The 25,255-nt window shown below is 39.2% G+C and overlaps 1 protein-coding gene across 13 annotated transcripts in view; it reads left to right on the plus strand.

Moving 5' to 3' along the window:
• The window catches only part of LDB2 (LIM domain binding 2), a 212,623-nt gene that overhangs the window by 146,552 nt on the left and 40,816 nt on the right, over positions 1-25,255 (plus strand). For all 13 annotated transcript variants that reach the window (XM_071743886.1, XM_071743888.1, XM_071743890.1 and 10 more), the window contains 3 exons: positions 11,924-12,096; positions 17,251-17,373; positions 18,970-19,053. In XM_071743886.1, coding sequence (XP_071599987.1) covers positions 11,924-12,096; positions 17,251-17,373; positions 18,970-19,053 — 380 coding nt within the window. The remainder of the gene's footprint in view (positions 1-11,923; positions 12,097-17,250; positions 17,374-18,969; positions 19,054-25,255) is intronic.

Consider the following 25,255-nt stretch of genomic DNA (forward strand, 5'->3'; position numbering starts at 1 on the left):
TTCCTGACTGTAAGCAGATGTGAGGTATGCAAGAATAACCTTTCCATTTGTATTTCTAGCTGTGCTGACACTAGGAATAGGAGGATAGGAGGGATGTAGATAAAATACTGTATAAAATACAAGAGTGCTGATCCAAAAAAAAAAAAAAAATTTAAATGTCATGTTGAGTCCAGAGTTTGTGCAGAGGTCTGGGAACAGCTCTTATTTGTGTGAATTGCTTTCCTTGTGCTTCACTGTGAGCCATTTTTCATCCTTTTTCAATTTTTTTTGTAGCAAAATGACATTTTAGTTTTGAATTAATCCACAATTTTGCTGAAAAAGAAAATAATTATACAGAAGTCAGTCTGTATTACCAAGCTGTTGCTGAGTAAAGTCCATGTTTTCTGAGGTTTTCCAGTTGGGTGCAATGTGTTTTATTGACATGATCCAGACACTTAGGGAGGAGAAAAAGGGCAGCTACCTGTCCTGCAACACCCTATGGCTCTCCTTCTCTGCCCTTACCTCTTAAATTAATATGTCACAAAAATAAAGACAGTATTCTTGTTCTTATCATGATGCAAGAAAAAATTGTGCTGGTTAAATGGAGATCTGTGAGGAACCAGGATTTGTCCTTGAATAATGTCTGAAGTAGGATCAAGCTTAACTAAGTGAAAAATAATTTGAAAATATTAATGTATGAGTGTAGTGAAGAAATACTGGCTTTAGGCAGAGATATTTGTCTGTGGTTACAGTGAAAAAATGACTTTGTTAGGAGTCTTACCTGTATTGCTCTTCCCTGTAATGGATACCCACAGTGTAACAACTTCAAACTGGAATTCTCTGCCTTTTATTCCAGCACCTTTTTTACTCGACTTATAACAAAAGTAGGAATTGGTTCCCACCAAATGTGCTATTATATGTTGTTAGGCTTTGTAAACAAGTAAATTATTCACTGCAGTAATTGCCACACAAATTTGTTTCCAGATCCTGAGCTGAGTTTGCAATGCTGCTGTTAAAAAGTATGTTCTTAGTTGTGGAATATGTACAAATTATTTGAAAGCCAGGGGGATATTTTAAGTGAGAATGTATAAAGCACCTGATTAGCACATTGCAAGGTGGAGTATCTTTTTTTTTTTCAGTTCAAGCCCTGTTTGACCATAAAGAATGTAGAAAATGCCAAATTAAATCGGTTTTGCTGCATTAGGTGGTTCTTGTACATTTTTCAAACTTGGTAGATTTTGAAAAAAATATATTGAATTTGTAAAAGAGGTTTTTTTAATTAGATAGTCATATTCATGTTACAATATCAGAACACTGAGTTACTGATCTGTATCATTCTCCCTACTTCTTGAAAACATTGCATTGTAACCCTATCAACACTTCTGAAAGATAAATATTATTCCTAAGCCTTTAGAGAAGAACTTCCCACCTTGAATATCTTCAGTGCTGGCAGAAAATATATTCCAAGAGATTTTTATTTTTTTTTTATATGTTTCCAGTCATGTATCATAAAATTTTAATGTATTTTTCTGTAACTAATTTAAGAGTTGTTAGGTTGATATTTGTAGCATGGTGTTCCCTGAGATCCCGTTGTACTTGGATGTTAGTAGTGGATTTAACTGAGCACAATCCTCACCTTTGTAGCTTTCCACCTGCTAATTTTTGGAAGTAGTTATAATAGACCAGGGTAAGGGTTGTATCACACTTGTTCTTTTTTCCCTTCTATTTTTTTCCTTAGGTTTTTTTGCTTGCCTTGATCTGGATGGGCATTTGGGTTGAGTCTCTGTGGTGGCTGTTGTTTTGTGTTCAGGGAGTTGCAGAAGTTGTGCTGACAGTGCCAGCCCAGCATTGTCACAGGGACTGTGCCTCACCTGTAGCAAAAATGTAGCAAGAAGATGGCATAATGACTCTCTGTGAAATGTGGAAAGAATGAATCATTGAGCTAAAAGGACAGAAAACAGAGGAAGCTATTTCAATTCCAGCACAGATTTGTTACAGTGCTTATTAGTGATGTTACCTCTTTCAAGTTAAGAGCATTCTGCATTTCTTGCTGCATAAAATTTTATTTAAAACTACGTGTAATGTGTGTTCTGACTGAAGCCTATAAACCTGTTACATTGCTCCCTCTTGTCTGAAAGTGGTTCTTTATTATTTGATGTTATTTTGTCAGACATCTGATTTGTGCAGCTGAACACGGGGGCACTTGCCTTCATTTTAAGGGTAATAAACAAGCTGCACTTTTAAAACCAAGAAAACATTTCCAAATGGTAGAATATTTTCCTAATCATTTTGTCTAGCGTGTTGAATACCTTTTTACTTTCTCTGCAGTTAGCTTCCATGAGCTTGAAAGAGAAAGAGAGTGGGAAAGCAAGCTTTGCTGCAGAAAAAAAAAAAAAAAAAAAAAAAAAAGAAATCAAAGCCAGCCACCAACAGCTTTTAAAAAAAGAGTGTTCTGGTTGTTATAAAACATGTATATAACCGACAACTGATATTATCCACTGGTGAGATATTGTTCAGACGTCTACAGCATAAAATTACCAGAAAAATCATGCTGGTTATCAATCTACATGTGCTCAATGCAGCCTGAGGATTTTGAGAATGCTTTGTGTATCTTGTATCATATCACTGTAACCCCTCACCTCCCATCAGTTCTCCAGACACACTCCCCACTATGTTATGTCCCCTTTGATGCACAGATCAACACGTTTTGCCTCTGATATTTTTCACCTGAATGTGGACCGTGCTGTGATGCTTGACTGACAGTGCTTGAGCATGAAGTCCTGTGTTCAGGGTAGGGACTTCCTCCTTCACTTTGCCTACCCGTGGGCTTCAGTCTTGCCAAAAGAAGTCCTCCAGTGCTGAGAAGGTCTATTCCTAGATAGCAAATGTCTAGATGGGTCCATTCTGCCCACACACCCAGCTGACCAGGTACTGAGTGGCCATTTGCCTCTGGCTTGGAGCCCAAGCAGATACCTTCTGCCTCTTCACGGGGTTTGCTTGCTCAGATGTGATGCCACAAGATGCAAATGTGCAGTTTTTGGGTTGCTCAGAGTGTTAGCAGAGCAACCTGGGGTCTGCCTACCATATGTTTTATAGACACATTCATGGTTATGCTGTCAGGGTACTAACCATGGTGAAGGAGTAGCTGTAACTAACTTGAAGTAGCTGCCACAAGTACTGTTAGTAGCTTTTTCTCAGCAGAAAGGAGCTTGTGGAGAGCTGCAGAAAGCATCCAAGAAAGGTAAATTCTGCCTGAGCTGAGCCTTGTGAGGGCTGATCAGTGTGTGCTTATCCTCAGGCTTTTCATTAGGCATTAGTGGTGGTGATGGGAGATGCTATTCTGGCAGGTACAAACTGGACTAAAAACAAAAGTAGGATTTACCAGAGCTGCAGCTAATGAAAGGTGTATGCTACTGTTGGTTTTGATGGAATATAAATAATGAATCATACAAGCATGAGGTTCATCAAGTCCAACCATGAGCCCAATACCTACATGCTAACAAACCATGTCCTGAAATCTAAATCAGATTCTACTCTGATCTAAATCAGGAGCTTTAAAAATGCAAACTGGTCTTACATACGGTTGTCTGTCTCAGAGCTTCTCTTCTGATATTTCTAAAGGTGGAAGGGACCTTTGCAATATTCAGATCAGTACTTTGCCAGTTGTTTATTCTTCCCTAATATATGCTGTGAATGTATAATACACTTTCTAGAATACACATAAGATAATTTTTTTTTCTACCTCTGCTTCCCATCTCAACATGTGGAGAGTGGAGATCAGAAACTGATACAATTGTTTTTAGAGATCTGTCTCCAGAACAACTTTGCACCAGCAAGAATACCACAACAGATCTTCCTCCAAGCTTTGGTAGCAGTAGCTTCAATATTTATACAATTGGGTGTGGGGGAGAGAAGATCCCCAGCACATGGGCAAATTCTCTACAGGTGGTAATGGGGGATGGTTCCAGAGACTTAATTTTTGTGAAACTATTTGGATTCAGGTCACCAAGAGATTAATGGAGTTGATTGGTGTGAAATGTGTGCCTTGGTCAGGTAACACCCCATGAACACCCCTTGTCTGCAGGAATTGAGCTTTGGTTTGGAGCTCTCTGCTTTGGTTCTACCCCAGACCAGCCTGGGTACCTGCAAAAAAGAATTGTGGCAGGTTGTGAGGGTATGGCAAACACGACTTCCTCTTAATAACATTTTTCTTTTGTGCAAAATCATTCTCCTTTTACATAATTTTTTGTTTCATGCCCTGTTCAGTATTCTTCTAGGTCAGATGAAGTCAGGGGTCAGGACTATGCTTGATTTAATACAACTGGATGGTTTGCCTGGTTTTTGTCTGTTCCTTTTGGTGTCCTGTCATTTGAATTTTATGTTTTTGCCTTTAATTCTTGAGATGACTTTTCTGGGTATCATTTTCTGTGCTGTGCTGGTCCTCTGTGCTGGTACAGATTGCATTTGTTCATCTAAAATGCCTGTCCTGGACAATTTCCATCATTTTTACGGTCTTACATTTTGTCATTTTCTGCTTGAGTTTGGTTGTGGTTTGTTATGTTTTGACAGCAGTTTGTCATACAGCTGTGAATAACCTCTTTGGCTTGCCTTTAAAACTTTGTTCTTTGCAGTCATTGAAAAAAGTTAAGTGAAATACTCTTTCTTCAAACAGAATGATTAGCACAGAAAGAAGCGTGAGTGGCTTTATACTGCCACCAGGAAAACCATTTGTTCTGGCTTCATGCACATTCAAAGTCCAGATTTTTTATGCAAATATATATATATGTAGCCGTTTCACTAAAATATTTAGGTGCAGAATTTTGCTGGGGAATGATGGTTTTGATCTGTAACGTGGAAGGTTTACAGTCAAAACTGGAGCTTCCTCATCTTGTGTCTGTGGAAGGAGAATTTGGATAACCCCATCAAACACTTCTTCCCTTCAGCCTGCAGAAATTAGCTTAGATCATAGGCTTCCTCAGAAATGTGCCTGACAGGAGAAATTCTCTATTTTTCAAGGTGGGGTAAGGGTATGGCCCTCTCTCTACTACTGGAAAACTAATTCAGTATTTGAAACAACAAACTCTATGTGCTCATAGTTTTCATTTTCTGATCAGACACATCTGGAGTGGGATATTCAATTTGGACTCACTGTTTAGATGAAAGATGTGTTTGCTCTGGATCAAGTCCAGGGGAGAGCCATGGATATGATTAAAGGCTTGGAGGATCTGCCATATGAGGAGAGGCTGAGAGAGCTGGGACCATGGAGCCCCAGAGAAAGGGCATCTTCCCAGTGTGTGTAAATATATAATAAGGACAGAGTACATACAGAGCCAGACTCTTCTCAGTGTCGTCCAGTGACATGCAAGAGGTGCTAGGTACAAAGTAAAACACAGAAAAATCCATTTAAACAGAAGAAAAAATATATTCCTTTTGTCAGGATCACCAAAGGACAACCAGTGTTTGACCATCAAAAAGATTGTCAAACACTGGCACAGGCAACTACAGAGGGGTTGTGAAGGCTCCATCCTTGGAGATACACAAAACCCAACTAGAGACAGTCCTGGGCAACCAACCCACTGCTGGTGACCCTGTTCTGAGTGGGAGGTTGGAGCAGACAATCCCCCAAGGAGCAATCCAAGCCCAGCTGCCATCCTGTGAAGGGGATCTTGGACTCTGCCTCTTGCTCTCCACATCCCCTGGTCCACACTGTCCTAGCCTGAGGCAATTCTCCAAAGGCTGGTATTGTGCTGCCAGTGTAATAAGTAATAAGAAAGTAGGAAGGAAATTTTATTTTAATAGGTAGACAGGCTGAGCCTCAATGAAAGTCTCTGCTGATGCAGTTTAACTTTGTGTGGACACACAGAGCTTTTTCTAATTGTTTTCTGCCTATTTTTGCCAAAATGATTTGTAGTAAAATATTGTGTCTCTTCAGAGACATGATGGATTTAAAACTGAGTTACAGATTACATGTCTATGGGAATAAGGGTCATAAGGTGTGGGGAGTTAAGCTGAGGTCTCATTCTCATGAAGTTTCTGTTACTTGTTCTTGACTCAAGTGCATTTTAGAGGGTTTAAGTGTTAAAGACTTTCAAGAAAAGAAAATATGCTGTCTACTGAACTGAAATTATACAGGCAAATCCTCATCAGGGTAAAAACGTTGCTAGAAAATAATTATTGGACAAAAGGCAGATTCAAACCTAACACAATGTTTGAATTACACAGAATGGAAGGAACTGGAGGGGAAAACCTAGACCTTTACAATTTGAGAAGCTTTAGTATTTTGGGTTATAGCTTTTGCCTTTATCAAATAATATTGACAAAAAAATAACTAAGATACTGCAGATACCATGAAAGTATGGATCGAAAAAGAAAACCTCACCCTTAAACACTGGGTTCTGGCCATGGGAAGGATTCGGGTCACTCAGGCACAGTGTTGAATCTATGTTACTCATCCCCCTTTGCCAGAACTGTTGCAAAATTGAGAACAAAGGCAAAATGGTCATAGACCTTAGATTTACCCAATTTCCATTAATTTTACTCCCTTCAAAAAACCTATGCATTATTAGCAATATGGTGGTAGTATTTCCACTGTCTTCTGAACTTCATATAATTTAAAATCTGTAATGTCTGTGGATGATACAGGTGTTTTCTGAATGCTTAAATATAGTGTAGAATATTACTAGTATACAATTTTTAGTAGTATATTAGTATACTGTAGTGTGTTGTTATTATTATTACTCTTGTTGTAATACTTTAAATCATATATTTAATTTTACTTAATATTTAATTTGTATAGATAACTATAATTTTCCTGTAAATAGAAATTAATCTTTTGTTACAATTTTCATTCTGTAAGTAGTCTAAATGGTAGGATCTCAATCTTACCCACTAGTTAGGGAGAAAAAAAGGACAGGTCTGCATGTGCCAGATTCTGCCTTGCAGACATGTGGGTGGCTTAATCAACATGGCCCACACATCTCTGAGACAGAATTTGGATTTATTAGACTGTCTTTTCACTGCCTTTCATGCCTTCAAGTTGTAGCTTTTCCTGGGAATTGACAGGTTCACACTGACTGGGTTTGAATCCAATCACCCGACAAGGTTCTGTAAAGATGGAGGGATGTTCCCACAAGCAGCCTGGATAACTGGAGCTTTCCTGTTCCTTGCTCCATGTCCCAGCTAGATGGACTGTATTTGGGAAGGAACACACCTGATGTGCTGTTTCACTGGGACAAATTTGGGCAAACAGGAATACAGGCAAGAGAAGCAGCAGTGGCATCACCACCTGACTCCATGGAGTTTTGCTTTGTGTGTAGCAATTTCTTTATTCCATCTACAAAACCATATGTTTTCAGGTACAAAACCAGACCTAAATTAACCTGCCAGGTTCTGGCCCACACAGACATCAATTAGCCATACCCAGAGATGTCAATTAACAGAAAAGCTCAGGCTTTCTTCTGTGGTCCTCAGGAAAGCTCATTTGCAATCAATGGGAAGTCGTCTCCCAGCTTCCCAAGCCCTTACATCTGGTTTAGGGGGAGTGAGTTGTAGCATCTCCATTTAATTACTGAGATCCAACTGTGGTAATCTCTCAAGTAAGAGACTTTCATGGGCTGCCTTGAGCTTTTCAGGACAGCTCAACATTTTGTGTTGGATGCCAGAACAACTCTCAGCCCCAACCAGTGAGGTTCTTCAAGCCCATCTGGAGCACATTGAGATCTCCAGCTGCTGGCTACACCACAGCTTCCAGAAAGAGTTTCTTTAATCTATAAGCAAAGGGTGTTTTTCTTTCATTCTCCTGCTGATTCTTTGGAACTCTTAACAGCTTTTTATATATATATTTTAATATTTGTGTCTGGTTTATGACTTCTTTTAAATCATAGCTCTAACTGAAGACATAGGACTTGACAGGATTCAGAGCTGCGAAAACCAGCATGGAAGCAGTAAAACCAATATTTTTATTTCATTGATTAACACTTCCATTGTTTCACTTCTATACCAACTTGGCAGTCATCTTACATGGTATATATGTATACGTGCCTGAGAACTTCTACTGTAGAGGCAACAGATGAGGAGTTTGGTGAGCAAGGAAGGATTTGCTCTACGGCTTCTGCAGAGACTGTGAACCTTCATTCTGTTGAGAGGGCACTGAGATTTTTGACAGCCTATCTTTGGGACACAAAGGGAGGAAGTGTTCTTCTATTCCTAGCCCACAAAGTTTCCTGTGAACTAGAAAAACATGTTTACTTTCAAGTCTTCCTGGGGAAAAATAAAAACAAAACAAAACAAAAAAACAACAGTACCAACATCACCACCAGACGGTGCCTGGTGGCACCACAATTATATTCCAAACTATTTTTTTTAACAGGTTTTCTGCCCATAGTCAGTCTGACCATTCCCATCTTGAAATCATTGGTCCTTTCAGGCCAATTTGGGATGGAAAAAATAATTTTAGACTTAAACACATTCCTGAAGGAATAAAGTATTTTACACTCAAGCAACTGTGTTTAAAAGGGGAAATAAAAATAAAAGGACAGAGTTAATATAATGATTGCTAGGATCAGGGTGACAGAGGGTGACCATGTTCATTATTGTCACATACCCACTCCAAAAACGAGTGTGACCTAAGTTCCTCCCTTCCTGAGAGCCAGGCCTGGGGCCATTTTATGTGTCAAGCAGTTACTTTCTTTTCCTTAGAATCCCCCCGGAATGATCCTTAAGAAACCATATATAATATAACTGTTACAGACCTATAAAGTTTCTTGCCTATGCTCATAGATTGGATCATCTGAAATCTGGACTTCTGACATTCAGGGGTGTGTCACAGATCTCCCTGTTTTACTTCACTTCTAAAATTCCATTTATTTCTGATCCTCCAGAAAGTTATACACAGTCCTGTGCAGCCAGGCTGTCACACCACTGACCAGGCTAAAGGCACATCATCCCAGCAATGACAGCATTATGCTTTCTGCAAAAGAGCCACTTCAGATATGCCTTCCTTACAGACATTTTCATATAAATAACTATTACCTGCTGCTAAATACAGCTGATCTGTCAGTTGGCTTTGCTATCTGGGGATTTGCTTGCACAAATGAGGAGAACGTTAAGGGGCAGTGCCTGCTCCTCATGGGAATAGCACAGCCTCAGATACTCCAGTAGGGAAGAAGGATGCTGCTCGTTTTCCAGAAGAAAATGAGAATTTAAAGCAGCATCCCAGTGATGTGGAATTAATGCCTGAACGCTGAGGGGTAGGTGAGTTTTCCTTCTGGTATATCCAGTATCTTACAAAGCAGGGTGTCACTCTTCACACTGCAAAAAGGTCTTTTCTGGCCAATGTGATGGTAAGAGCCTGGTAGTATTTTTATAGAAGCAGGCAGGAACCTACATCTCCTTTCCTAAGCCTGAATATTGGACTCACTCATCTGCAGTCATGCCTATTCCAATGTATTCTTGGATGTATATTCCAAGATGTAACATCTCTTATTAATATTGTTTGTGATGGTCCCTAGACTTCACAAGGTCTGTTCCACAGCCTTTTGTTGTCCCTGGAAATGCCATCTCCTACACAAATAAGCTTTGTTACCACTGTAGAGAGTTTCATGTGTGTGCTTTGGGAAGGGAACCTAAACCTTTAAACTGCTTCAGTCTTCTCTGGTGAGGCAACATGGTGAGCCAAGGACAGGTCTGCTTAATATGGGTTTCCATTAATTTTTCTTTCTGGAGGTGAATACTGGCTATAATCATTTATGCTGGACATTTGCATTAGCTATTTTCAAAGTAAGAGATCTACAGGGTCTGCAGTCCATCTGTCATTGAAAAATCAGGTTCCACGGGGCATATCCTTACTTGCACCTCTATTTCTCTTCATCCTTTTGGTCCTCGACTTTGGTGTGCACAGCAGCATATTCCTGTAGCAAAGATAGATAGTGCTTACTAGGAAAAGTAATAAGAATTAGGTATTAAATGTATTTCTAGCCTTCTCTAATGTGCTATAGCTGGGAATACAAGGCAAAAAAGCAACCCCGTATGACCGTGCTACTTTGGGAACAGTCTACAAACTATGGTTAAAATAGTTTTGAGATATTTATGCAGTGTCTAAGTCACATGGATAGAGGTTTATCACAATCAGTAGGAATGCTGGATTTTCATATCACACATTCACCGCTTAGGATGATTAGCAGGAAATTTAATTTGCACTAATTAGCCTTAGGGGAGCAAGAAATTAACTTGATGGGTAAATTTCACGTTTTAGTGTAGACTGTACCAACATGGAAAAATTTCAGTTAAAGCCTCGGTTAAATCCTCTGCTGGACTTTGGTTTTTATAAATTAAATTAAAATACTGTAGAAATTAATGTATGCATGGTGAGTGGGTGGGATTTTTAGGAGCTAAAGTCATAGAATAGCTGTTGTTCAGTGTATTCAATATCTCAGCTACTTTGAGAGGCTGTGCTACATTTTTGTACCTCCAACTCCATTACTACCTAATAATACAGGAAACACTTTAACAAGCCCTAATTTTCTCTATTTGTATATTTTCATTATATAACGTGTGCTATGACTTCACAGGCAATATTCCACACTGTGATGCACAGAGCAGAAGCAGTTTTCACAGAGCTCCTGTGAAAAAGCCATACTTTGAATTTCCAACACCCACTTGCAAATACATTTTTAGGGTCAGAAACCTTTGTTCATATACTGGCAAAATTCCTACGGAGAGAATTTTTTTAGAAACTGCTTTCAAAAGTACACAGCAAAGGAGGGAGCCATGAGTCACCACAGTGTCCTAATAGACAAATAAGAATTAGGCACTGATCAACTCCAGTCTTGCCCATTGATGGAGACTTTTCTATCTCACTCTTCCCAACCCCACATTAGATGACTTGGTTTTTCCATCTCTAAAATGGAGGCAATTTTTACACAGCCAGCACTCAGAATTCCTGTGGATTGATGAATGCATGTGAAGCAATGAGTCACTTGGGATGGAGGTACCTGTCCTACCAGGCTGAGGGTTGTATCCAAATTTATCTGTAAAAAAAAGGAGATGGAAAACCTAAGCTGTGTGCGGTTTAATTGCTTTTGATGTCAGGGCTTCTGCTGGTTTGTGCATCTGAAGTACATGCAGGAATTCACTATTACTATTGTATGGAATTGTAGTTCTTATCTGAAACTGATGGTCAAGTGTGTGGTGTGACTGCAGAGTTTTGCTCGAGTCATTATTGCAGAATAATTTGAGTCCATAGTTTGGGGTTTAAGTGGTACAATACAAGCTACTTCAGGCATCCAGCCTATAAAATAAATATTACTGATCTGAAGAGATATCCCAGACCTGTAGGTAGTCATATATTGTGTAAAATACATCATATTGCAACCTCAGGTAATTCTTCAATCCCCAGGACTCTGATTTCTCAGCAGTAGCCCTCCTAGGCAAGCAAGGGTGTCTGCACGTGTGTGTGCATGGATGGGTGGGTATATATAAATATACATGTGCCCACACACAGTCAAATGTATATGTGTACACAACACCCTATATAAAAAGTGCTTTGCCTTTTTGGGTGTATATTTCTGTAAAAATGCTCACAACTTGTATTTATGCATTTAGGAGTGATCTCCAACTCTCAGTCACAATTGACACCATGTGGCTTGCTGTATAATAATTACCTTGGGACAAAAGCCTTGCAGATAGTTTCAAGAGTGACTCAAAGTCACCATCGATGTAAAGATTAAATAAGATGAGCCCACTCCTTCTGAATGGAAAAAACATTTTTATTGAACTTGATGGGAGCAGATGCAACTTCCTTGCTACAGCAGAGAACATGGATTATGTTCCTTAAATGAAAGTTTGATTTCATTGCACTTAAAATTACTCATGTTCTGTTAGCAAATGGTTTGAGATTTTATAACCTGGAGCGTTTGCTGAATTCTGCTTTGTATTTTCCTCACAGCAATTGGAAGGACCCTCATTCCTCGTTATTTTAGCACTGTCTTTGAAGGAGGTGTAACAGACCTGTATTACATTCTCAAGCACTCAAAAGAGTCATACCACAACTCATCCATCACAGTGGACTGTGATCAATGCACCATGGTCACTCAGCATGGAAAACCCATGTTTACCAAGGTAACAGGGAAGACTCAATAAAGCATGTTGTTGGTTTTTTTATTGGTGGTTTTTCTTTTTTTTTTTTTTTTTTTTTTTTTTTTTTAATATTTTTTATTTTTCAGTGTGTTTAAGGGTGAAAAATATTGGCTGTTGCATTTTTCTGGTAGTCTGAGATTATTTCTAATACTGAAACCCCTTGAAGCCATTTAATTACTATTTTCTATATTCATTACGTGACTGGAAAATTCTGTGGGCATTCCCTGCAATTCTCCCAGAAAGATTGCAAGAGAAGCACATGATGCCAGAACCATCAATTGTTCATGAATTAAATTCAGCATTCCCATCTCCTTTTCTCTGGCCTTGATTTTAAAGCAACAATGAGATTTCACATTGTTGAAACCAACTGTTTGAGATTCTATGTTTTACCTTTGATGCTTACCCAGTATGAGAACTATAAATCACTAGGAAATTAGTGATTTAATACAGTAGGATGCCAGTCCAAAGGGCAGTGAAGTCAATGGAAGGAGTCAATTGATTTAAATATGCTCTGGATCAGGCAGCTAGTGAATATTCAATATTTGTAATTGATAGTGAATTATCTCCATGCATTGGCCACTTCTGGTCCTGTAATTAAACTAAGCATTTTATATTTATAAAAAAACAATACCAAGAAGGTGGAAAATAAAAACGAAAACAAAACTTCTCCTATATTAGAACAGCTCAGTAAACTCGTTTTCAAAATAGGTATCTTCTACCTTATGTGAATTAACAAAAAATTAGGATTTTCTTTCTTGTGCCCATTCTTATACCCATTCATCTGTGTGAGTTTTAACCCTTGCATGGAGTAAAGCACAAAAGGATCAGCAGGAGGAGATTTTTGATGGTTCTCTTGGCCTAAAGGACCGCAGAGGTTTTGGAGTCAGAAAATGCACAGGCTATTGACAGCACCATGTCCAGGGCCAACATGGCTTACACTGGTTTAGATGTCAATCCCATCCCTCCATAGCATCTTCCCTGCTGTCTTCCTGGCTCTTGGAGTGGGTGCAAAGAAGAGAGGAGAGGGTGTGGGGAGGTGGGAGGTGGGAGGTGGGCTGAGATGGTGGTGTCATTCCAGCTCTCCCACTCCACCCTCCTGGGACTTCAATAGACACAGAGTGAAAGAAAGTGCTGGAAAGAGACCAGATATTCCAAGTAGCACCTCTTTGCCACCTCACTGCTCCATGGGAGTTGTGCATACTGGCCATGTACAGAAGACAGTAGCCACTTCTTCTCATAGCTCCATGAAATGGTTTCTCTGTCACAGCCCTCTGTGTTAGTGTTAATACAACAGCAAATAAAAGAATCAGTAAATACTGCCCATTTTTCTCAATCCAGTTAATTTATTGCACTTATCATGGCAGCACACTACAGAATAGTTACTCAGTAGGGCAAGTCAAAGGCAGAGCAGCAGTAGGCACCAGGCTAAGGGGACAATGTCACCTCCCATAGCACCATCCTGATGGGTTCAATGAGCCTCTCCTTCTGCACTGCAGCCCTGCCAGGGCATGGCCAGCTTCAGCCCTGCTTGTTCCCTTCCAGATCCTAAAATAAACCTCTGAATCCTACTAGAAAAGTTCAGGTGGGGGACTTGATTTGGATTGTAGGAGAAAAAGCAAGGGGTTTTTAAATGGTTGTGTGCTTAAAATGTGGGTGTTTTAGTAAGGGCAAATTATTTCTAGCAGAGATACTGGGAGCACACATCTTGTATCCCAAGGTAAACTCCAAGTCACAGCATCAGGGGTGGAACAAAGCAGAGCTCCCATAACAAGGAGCATTCCAGTGGAGTGCAAAGCTCCTTAGATGGGGTCTGAATTTGACCCAGTGAATGTTCTTTTCAGGATGTTTCTTTTTTTTAATGCAAAAATGCAAACTGTAACTATATTATTTAATAGAACTATAAAACTGTAGCTATATTTGTTTCAGTTTCACAAACAACTTGTAAGCCACAAATTCACTAGCTTCTAGTAGAAGGGGCTGAAATAGTTCTGTTCACATATTGAATCAGGAATCCACAGCTGCATTTTATTCATTTTGACATTTTGCTAGTTAGAGCAGCTCACTGCATGATACAGTATTGGACTAATATATAAAATGGCATTTCAGGCTTTTTTTTTTTTCTTTGGTCAAACAAATATGGCTAGAAAGTCCCTAACAGTAAGAATGTGAATCTTGTCTTTAGAGGGCAAGAGGTCCCTATGAAGTGAGACACACACTTGAATTGTTTTATCAAGGTATAAATATATACAAGGAATTTAATGGGGTTCAATGACACAAACTAAACGTGGTAAGAGGCTGAAGCCCTGACTACCATGTTTATTTACCTGGCAGATGCCTCATTTTTTTCATCAGGTAAAGGAAACCTTTTGGAGTCCTCCTAAGTCTCTGTTTTCACTGTGTTTACTGACACTCGTGTTACCTGTAGGCAAACTGTTTTTCTGTAGTTAGCAATGATTTTATTCCCTGTCTGAGAGGAATATATATATATATTTATTATATTATATTATATATAGACTGGCTGAGAGGAACTTCACCTTCACCTCTAGAGCAGTGAGCACCCCAGGCTGGAATCGTTCTCTTCCTGCACCCAAGCATGGGGCCACCCACTGGACTTTATAGGTGAAGCCCTGGACACTCAGTGATTTTAATCTGTGTTAACAATCACCAGATTTCTCAGATTTGGATAAGCTTGAGGTTTCCTTTCAGGCAACGACCCAAGTTTGAGAAATGAATAAAAGGGGAAGAGGTTTGGCTGGTGTTAGAGGAGCAAGACTCCCAGCAAGAAGGCACAGAACCAAAGTTGGCTTTGATGGGTGCAAGCTCCTGAAATCTCTACAATTAAGGAGTGCAGTGAAGGGGTTAAAAAGCTATTGGTTAGTTGGAGAAATGTTCTTTTTTAGTTTTTTCCTGGCCTAGTCTAGAGCAACCACGTGATATACTGAATGCCTGCCAGCCTCTTTCTTGTTGATCCTCCGGAGACCATCTGTGCTGGGGGCATTGATTAGAGTGTGTCTGCTGGGATTACATCTTTTCTGTTGCCATGCCAACTAATCAGCTGATTTTGGTTACCACAGAAACAAAATGTCAGAGCTCACAGTACGGTAACATGAATTCAGCACAACAGAAAATGTTTTCTTAATTGGAGACCCTTTTGATTTTTTGGATTCTATGTAAAAGGTAGTGTTTTTTTCTTTTCTTTTTTTTTGAAAAAAAAAAAAGGGCCCACTTAAAATAAGGACCGAGCCAATTTTATTGATTAAAAGCAATGCGTAAAATTCTGCTCTACCTAAGGAAATTAAATTCCTTTATAAGATATATAAATTTTTACCACTGTGATATGAGGTATGTGTTTCAGTTTTTCTATTAAAATTTGTTAATGCCAGTGCATAAATCTGTAAGAGCTGTGGGGTTTTGAGCTTAACAGAAGGAACATTTGAGAAGCCACAGGTATTATTATTATTCTAAAAAAAAATTATTTTAAACCTGAAATATTTTCATTTTAACTGGTCAGTAACCAGGATCTTTGGCCTCAACACAGTAACATTAATATAAAATGTTTTTCTTCTTGTACTAATCTTTATGTGTGTGCACGTGTACCCCTGGGTGATTTCTTACCATAGCAAAACTCAGAAGAAAATCAAACCTAGGGTCAAATGACAAAATAAGGCACGTTAAAAAATTGAAGGCAGCACTAAGATATGTTGAAAAGGGCAGATGAGAACCTGTTGCAAGATTCTCCTCCATAGGTTTACAGTAATTTGTTTATAGAGGACACCTGTTAAAAATTACATGCATGGTTTTGCTGAAAAAAACAGAAGGAAAAACTAAGGTGATGTCAAGTGAAGAGCTAAGCAGAAAAGCTGCACATTGCCCAAGTAAGAGGTAGCCAAGTCTGAGTTGGGGCTTGTAAAAAGCCTCAACAGACTCTGCCAAATCTGGGCTGGCTGGCTGTTTAATCAGAAATTACTTGTATTGAAATTAAACTTGAAGGAGCCTTTTCTTCTGACAACTGTTACATCTGTTTCCACAATATCTCTGTACCCCGCACTTGCAAGTTGACTTTGGATAGGTGTTGTATGTCCAAGAATCCAATTTGAAGAAAAAAATCAACAACAGAGGGAGTTCATTTTTAGATCAAGCATCATTTGAATACTCCAGTCAGGATAGAATGCAGAGCATATATTTCACACCCTTTAACACCACCATATATCAACAGCATCTTTTTTTTTTCCGAATAAAGTACTGGACTGTTGTTTCAAAGTCCCCAGTAATTTATTTTCCTTTTCATTTCCAGGTAGTAGCCACTTGCTGCATTTATTTCTCCCATAATTTCTCTCCTTTCTCAGACAAGCACCCTCACAAAGCCACCTAAACCACTTTCAGGGGAAGCAGCTCCATTGTCTACCAGGGCAACCTCTTCTCTGCTTCCCTGGCTCTCCAACCTGCCTTAGCAATGCAGCTCCTACAGCCCCATGGCAGATTCTCTGCTGCCTTTCCTTGGAAGGGAAGCTTAATAAAAGTAGATAAGAAAGAAAAATTAGAAAAAAATTGAGAAAAAGAAAAACAGAATGCATGGAAAAAACAACATTTGGAAAATACAAGTAAAAAAATTGGGGAAAAAAAAAAAAAATCAGGTTTGGCCACAGGCATTCAGGACACTCTGTGCTCCACCTGGCCATGAAAGGAAGGTTTCTGTGCCACATTATTGTAAAGTTAGGCAACTTAAAACAGTTTTGGGAATGTTTTAAAACAGGTTGGGAATGCCTGGTTCAGTAACTTGACACCAAGTGTGCCCAGTTGCACCACAGCCACCTCCACTTTAATGTTCAGTCATTAATTAGCAGTAGCAAGGGAAAGAGAATTGGTGCAATAAATTAGTGCACAGAGTACTCCCGTGTTTTTAAAATGTTATAAAATCTATAGTATTCTAAGTTGCTGTCTCTTTGGTAAGGCCTATGAAGTAATTTTCCCACATTCATTCTTTTTTTCTCCCCAAGAGAAAGGCAACCAATTAATCTGGCAGAGATGAACAGTAGAATACTGCTCTGATAGCTTTGAATGTTGTTTAATCAATGATACAATGCCATTGAAAACAAAATTCCTGGGAATTTATTTCATGCATTTTCTGTATTCTAGGTGTGCACAGAAGGACGTCTTATCTTGGAGTTTACTTTTGATGATCTTATGAGAATAAAAACATGGCACTTTACTATTAGACAGTACAGAGAATTAGTCCCACGCAGCATTCTAGCCATGCATGTAAGTAATCCTTTTTTCACTTGACCTAATGCAAAGAGATGAGATTAGGTTTATGAAGAACTCCAGCAAATTTCACACCCAAGGCAATTAGCTATAAATATTTTGGTTTGCCTTTAACTACCTCCATTTGCAAGTTTTTTCATCACTCCCTTGTTTCTCAGTGCTCTATTGTTGCTACTGTTGCTATGTTTTTGGTTTGTTTTAGCAAATACTTTTCCTTTTAATCCTGCTTGGTGATCTGTATGATTTGGGTCCAAAATCTGTTCTTATTGATACGAGTGACACTAAAGCCAGTGAATTTTCAGCTTTATTGGTACAAATTGTGTTTAGTCTCTAAATGAAAAAAAACAGTGTTTCCCTTGCATAGAACAGAAAATAAATAATTACCTAGAAAACTTTAGAATTTTAATCCAGATCTTGGGGTTTTTTTCACACTTCAATACTTTTCTTTTGTAATTGAATGAAAACACACACAGCAGAACATCAAAATATGACATATTTTACCTGCTGAAGTCAAAATATTATAAAGTGAATCACTGCAGACAAACAAGGGGCAGTCTTAGCACCGGTTTCAGGTCTGCACTCTGGAAGCATTCTGATTGGGAGTGCTCCATACACAAAATTAATTGCAGGACTACAGTTTTATAGAGGGTAAAAACACAGATACGTGCCTGTATTTTGACATTGAGTTATTTAGATCCCCACAGATATTTTCTTAGTGAGGAATGTTAAATAACTGAAGAGGCCTGGACTTTTTTGAAAATGCTTTTAGAGACCTGAAGAAAATACCTTTGAAAACCTGCCCTACCATTTCTGTCCCAGGTTATCTTTTATTTTAGAGGGCTGATCTTCTAAACTTTTCCCCACTATTCCATCAGGGGACAATGAGGATGGCCAGGAGCAAGGTTATGCATTTAGGGGGCAGCTGCAATTCCAAGAAAGTAGAAGCAGGTGAGCCAGCAGCCAGCAGGTATTCATTTTAGGAATGAGATTGATCTCATTTTAAGGAGCAGGCTGGTCTCACAGGTAAAGCTCCTGCCTAGGGTCAGAAAGGGACTGTATTTGCATTTTTCCCATTCAGTTCTGGGACAATAACTTAGCCCACCTTGCAGCCTGTGCCTAACATCACTTATGTGATCAGCTCTTCTGAAGGTGCCTTGATGAGTTCTCTCTGCTTCAGTTTCCTACTATAAAAAAGCCATACCTTCATTTTTTCTCTGGCTTTATCTGCTTACTCTCCTGGGACTCCCAGCCAACAAATGGAAGGCTCAAAGTGTAATGTGGTCTCTCAGGAATCTCTTTGGTGGAGCCTTGCTTGCTTGCACCCCTGACCAGACTTCCTAGGTCTATCTTTGGAATGGGCAGAGAGAGAAGGAAGCTATTGGAACAGACTTTATTCTGCTCCAGTTTCATAAGGTTTTACATTTTCCTATGCAAGCATCACTCTGTAGCTTATTGCATAAATTTATCAACATGTTATTTTTCTGCAGGAGTAGCACCTCTTTTCAAAGAACCCTCCCTTCACTCCACCAAGCACACAGGGAAAACAAACAGACAGAAAGCAAAGTGATTTTTTTTTTTTCCTCTGTTGTTTAGGCACAAGACCCTCAGGTGCTGGAGCAGCTGTCCAAAAACATCACTCGAATGGGTCTGACAAACTTCACCCTCAACTACCTCAGGGTAAGATACCATAGCTGATGAGTATTCTGAGCATTTTTTAAAAGTTACTGTTAGCTTTGAGTCACTGTAATGCAAGCAGAGCCTGTGGTGGTCAGGTAAGAAATGGACCTTACTCACAATGAGGATGAAGGAGAAAAGCAAAGATTGTAATAAATATGTAGCTGCTAACAATGTGCAGGGGGTGAGAAAGGGTGAAAAAGGGTGAGAATTTCACCATGGAGTTGCAGAATGTGTTAGTAGCCCTTAAAGGTGTTTCTTCCCAGTTTTGAATAATGGCTTCATTTTTTTTGTAAGCAAGGAGTTCCCCACCATTTTTACTCTCTCCTTCACAGTTTCTGAAAAAATGGCAGCTTGCTCTTACTAAAAGCTGCTTCTTCTCCAGCTCTTCAACCTCCCCATCTCTCCCAGGCAGAGGAAGGGCAGAGGAAGGGCTGAGGGAAAGCTCAGCTCCAGCCCTGTTTGCAGCTTCAGTTGCCTCTAAGAGCCTGAGCTCCCTCCTCAGACTTGAACTGAATCGAGTATGGGGTTTTTTATGATTAAATAATGCATTTGTTTCCATTGCTTTTTGACCCTTAAAGTGCATTCAAAGTTTCAAAGTTGATTTTTTGTGTTTGAAAGTATTCCCTGGTGGGGGCTTCCTATGCATATGCTGAAATACAGACTTTTAGAGTTCATATTTCAAGGTTAAAAATCAGATTTTTCTTATTTCTAGACATGCCATTAGTAGATAAAATGAGGCTAATTACTCAACAATACAGCAAGCTAGCTTGGCCAAGAATATCTGATTTTATTCCTTATAATCGTGTGAGTAATTAATCAAGATGCTTTTTAAGATAACAAGAACACTAGAAAATGCAGTTATTTTTAGCCTAATGTAGAGCTACACTTGAAAATCTGTATTTTAGCTGCATTTCACTCAGGTCTATGAACCTTGTAACACCTTCCCTATGGATGGAGTCCTCCCCCAAGCAAATTTTGAACTCCAAGGCAGGACTGAGATGTGTGGTGAGATCTCTCTCACTGTTTTCCTTCAGTTTCTTCCCAACCCAATCTTTGCATCTCTCCTTCTTGTGGTGAGGAATTGATCATTCTGCTCTTTTTTCAGACGTTCAGCTCATCCTGGGAGCTCGTAATATATGATAGATTTCCATTTTGATTTACTTGTTTTCCAATTACTTTCTTCTGTTATTTTTAACCTGAGTATCTTTTCTGAACTCAGCCTTGTAAAATCATGCACCCAAAAAATTATGGTAAATGCAATTAGGCTGAAGGTGTTTTGTTTTGCAGTAAGTTCTAGTTGTTCATTTTTTTTTCAAGTCAGCATTTTATTATATTTTATTTAGTCTTTCCAGTGTTTAGTAATTAGCACTGTTACATAGTTCTGAATAAGGGTTTGTAACTAAGCATTTTTTTTTTATTATTTTTTTTTCTGCTGCACGCAGCAAAGGTTTGTGATGCTCATAAGCAAAAATATCACTGATGGGCAGAATTAATCATTTTTATTCTCTAAAATGCACACAGCAACAAGCTGGGCTGCAGTTTCTTTAAGGGCAGAATTTAAGCCTGGATTTCAGATGGTTGTGATCTAAAGATATAGGTTGGATTTTTTGCACTCTAGACATCACAGAAAGCTAAATCATTGCTAGCTGGGATAGTTACAGCTGCTGGCATGTAAACCTTCATTCCAGAGTGCCACATGCCTGTAGAGCCACAGCTTTGGATGGGTGCCCTGCTTGGTCTTCAGTCACTGAAAACCTGTCCAGCATAGAAGACCACTGATTTTTTAAAATCATATTTCATACAAATTTAAAATATATCTCCTTGGAAAATGGGAATTAAATGTTTTGTCCTGTTTCATTTGCCAAATTCTCCCTGTTTTCTCTTGCTCTGGAGGAAAACCGTAGGCTTCCTTTCCTTGGAGTGACTGTTTTGTTTTGTTTCAGCATAATTGATTGCCTCATCAATGGGGTCAGCATCCTTTGCTGTAGCTGCTGACTAGAAGTTGAGCAGACTGTTCCAGAAATAATGAGCAAAACCTTGTAGGTTGTAAATTAATATCAAGCTTTTTAAAAATGTAATTTCTCCTCAAGTCATCAAGTAGTAGATATTACAAACTATCAGATAATAAGGCCAAGACCTGTATACTAGTCTCAGTCAATATCAGTCCAGTAACCAACAGGAAGCTTGTACAGAGTTTGGAGATGGAGATAACAGAAGAACAGTTTCTACTGAGATGCAATAATTGAGTTCCCACGCATTATTTCCTTTTTTTTTTTTTTTTTTCCTGGGTAATTTTCTAGCTGATCAGCTATTTTATTTCGACCTCCAATGCACAATGGCTTTGAATGTACTCTAAAACCAGGAGCTTTATACAAGCTGCAGTATTCACAGTTTGGAGCTCAAATGTTTCTCCCAGGCTTCTATGAAACAATTTATTCTCTTAAAATTTTGGACACTGAAAAATAAAAAAGTCAGCCTCTGCTATCAGTTAGGCTGGACAACCTGTCCCGAGCCTTCAAATATAGTTGTATCTTGCCCAGATGGTTTTCAATATTTGTCTTTCTTGCCCTTGCTGCTCTGGTGGCCACTTTGGTGGTGCTGATGGAGTCGAATCTCCACCTGCCCCTTGCAAAGTGAGAGCATGGCAGAGCCCTCCTGTTCTGTGTAGGGAGAATTACCTGGGAATACTCCCATTTCCCCTCACATCCTTACAGCTAGATTATCCAAGGCATATCTGAGCTCCAAATGATGCAATTTGTTTGTTTTCTGTGTACAACCATAGTGAAGTGTTACTGCTGCATCGCACAGGACAATATTTTCCGAATCCCCACTTTTCCTAATTTAATTCCTCACTAGACACTTTGGGGTTTCTTCTGCTAGGAGAATAACATGAATTATTTAATGGGACACAATTTTCTAAAGGCAATACTGCAATGAAAAGTCATTTCTGGATATCCATTGCGTATGCAAAATTTTCTTTTGAACATGCAAATCAGACACGTGTGCCACAACTTCCTTCAGCGTGCAGGGAAATTTGCTTTTCTAAATACAGTTCCATGCACGGAAAGGACATGAAATCAAACCATTTGGGAGCCAGTTTGCTCCTAATATTTAACAGTTTGTGGCAGGTATCTGGTCAATATTTTACAGCTGTTTCTGTGTCTTCCTTAAGGAAAGAGAAAGATTGCATGCAAGTGTGTTAAGGATGCCAAGTCAGCTTCCTGGGGAAAAGAAGTATTTCTCCTCACCCATGCAACATGAATTTGTTTCCCTTTGTGAGGGGAAATAAGGTTATAATGTGTGTCTCATTATGTCATCACCTTCTAAGTACATCAGCATGCATTGTGTTTCCCACAGTATCCCCAGCACACATGCAGTGCAGGGATGGTTGCTGGTGGTGTTGGCTTTTCTGCAGCATCATTCTTGGGGCTCAGCTGCCCAGGTTGGTGCTTTCACGGCACCTCCCAGCTGAGGAGGCTGTGCCAGGCTGCACATGTGGCACTGGGGCCCTCAAAGGGATCACGAGGTGGCCATTCTGACTTTGCAGAGCATTTGGGATTTCTGCTGTTAGCATGTGCTAACAATAATCCCATTGCTGTTGTCTCAGGCTGGCTGTAGAGTTGGAAATGGAGAAAACACTGTTTCTGGGAAGATGCTTTTTCCATCTTTTTCGGTCCCTGCTTTTTAAGACCACAGTAGACCCTGAGGGCAGGAGCAGCATTGAGTTACTCTAAGTTCATCCTTTCTTGTTCTGCAGTTCCCTTTTTCATGCTCCTGCCACATTTCCACATCTTCAGTAGATAAGGATGAAATCCTACACAGGGCAGCTCCACTTCCTTGGTGCTGTGAGCTGGATGGGGGGCTGGGGGTATTAGGGAAACAGTGTGGGATCATGGAGCTGCATCCCAATGGATTTAAATAAGTTCTGTTAAGATTTCACAAGCACTCAGATGAGGTATTTTGGATCATCGAATCCTCCTGGAGCTTTTCCTATGAAAGCTGTCAAATATTTAGAGAATCCTTGTAACTGGGGGTAGAAAGGAACCACAACATTTTTTCAGGCTTTATTCCTGTAAGTGATGGAATTTTGCAATCTAAACAAATTCAGCTTGAGGCAACTCTCCCCAGGAAAATGCAGTCAAAATCAGAAGATTCACAAAGAAGGAATCAGATGGCTATAACTGGCTGTCCATAATCTATCTTTGCCAACTGTAATCAGAGGATTCTGCCAAGGTTTTCTGGTAACGTAATTTCTTAGCTTTTATTTTAGTAATAATCACATTGGTTTCTGTTTCTCTCCTTTATGCACCTAATGCTTTATAGACAGTGTTATATGTTACTTTCAGAATAATAAATGAGAAGAAATGCATTCTTGGCTGCAGTTCATACAGTCAAATGTTAGCTTTTCACTTTTTAAATAAAAATGCTGCTACAGGATAATTATATCAAGAGTTGCTCAATTGTAAGCAGGAGAGACACAAAACATAGCAAAATTTTTTTAGAAGAAGTGATCAAGATTGAGTGGATGGGACAAGAGAGCAGTTACAGAAGACAGGAGAGGTAGAGAGGGAAGCACTGACTTAAAAATATTCTAAAGATATTATGGAATCTGAAATACTAAAGACAGGACATGAGTTGGAGAGGTAAAGAAGTAACATTTGTATGGACAGCAATAGTAGTGGTGTGCTTTTTTTATTTATTTTTATTTTTTCTTTCATTATCTCTAAGCATTTTATTAAGTGCTTTATAGATGGAAAAATTATGGCACACGAGAGGCAGGATAAGGAGAGAAAACCCAATAGCATTTAAAAAAGAGAAATTTCAAACCAAACTTGGCAAGGTAGAGGGAGCTGGTGGCCATTTCTGCTTCTCTTCACTCAGAAACAGATCTTAGTGTCTCTGGATAGCAGGAATTTCAGAAGTCAGTGAAGAATGGGGAAGGGTAACACAGAGTAAGTGATTAGAGAACAGAACAAACTGGGATTTTAGCAGAAATGGCAATGGGTACAGATATTCTGGAGATGGTAAGGACCAGGCTTCACACAAAGGGCACAACCAGGCTGGTGAATATCAGTTAAGGAGAAAGATTTATTTTGTGTAAACACAAGGCATCTACTGTGCCCACTGGATATACAGACCATATGACCTTTGGAATAAAATTAAGGTCTGGACTAACAATAATGGAAGGATGTGCATGTCCTTGAAGCATCCATGAGTAAGAGATCAGAATGCAGTTAAGTTAGAGCAGTGTAAAAATAAAGGCAGAAGGGTAAAAAGGAGAAAGAGTGACAAAGACATAACACCAGATATAAAAAAACAAGCTGCAAGACTTGAACTAATAATGTTGTTTCAGAAAAGAAAAAAGGATGAAGAAAAAAAAGTCTAAGAACACAGCCACAGGCTCTGTTTTTAGAAGACCAAATTAAAGCTTGTACTAGTATGCAGTGCAGTCATAAATAATAATAACTATTAATTAAGTTTTGGAATGAGAGCTGCAGAAGTATGATTTGTATGAAGATCTGAAAATGCCCAAACCAGTTTCTTGTTCAAAGCAATGAAAACAGCAAAAATTTTAATTAGTTGTTCAATATTGAATGTCCATGGGTGTTTGGTGCAAATTGTTATGCGGGGAGGGGTGGGTGTTCAGAGGAGGTCAAGAAATAGCCTTTAATGCAAAGCTGGCCATTGAAATCTTTTTTCCTTGGAAGCAGTTATTGCAGAATCTGAAGCATTTTGTGTGGAAAGCTCGTGGCAGCCCAATAATCTGCTCTTAGTTTAGAAAATGAATCCTGTGCCCACCTGCCCCCACCTTGTAGCCCTCATCCTTAAAAATATTATTTCCTGAGTCTGTTTATTGTGATACCACAAGCAGATAGGTTATACAACTTTTTCAATAATTTTCTATATATAGTTATCTTTACTGGTTAGCCTGTTGGTCCCTTCCCCTTCCTCTGCCACTCTTTCTATAGCTAAAAGAGTAACACTGCTTACCTGTCTCTGCTGGAGAGATCTTCTTTGATGCAGCTCAAGATAAAATTTGGCCTTTCCATGTCTACATATGTTGGAGGTTTACTTTGGACTCTGGAGTTTGATCCTGTTTCTAAGATGTTCCTGAAAGGATCTCATCTCTTTCATGTGATGCCCTGAGCCTTGTCTGTGTGGCCTCTTCACTTTGGGTCCTTCAGCTGCCCATATACTCCCA

This window comes from Heliangelus exortis, chromosome 4, assembly GCF_036169615.1.
Source record: "Heliangelus exortis chromosome 4, bHelExo1.hap1, whole genome shotgun sequence".
NCBI classification, from domain to species: Eukaryota; Metazoa; Chordata; class Aves; order Apodiformes; family Trochilidae; genus Heliangelus; species Heliangelus exortis.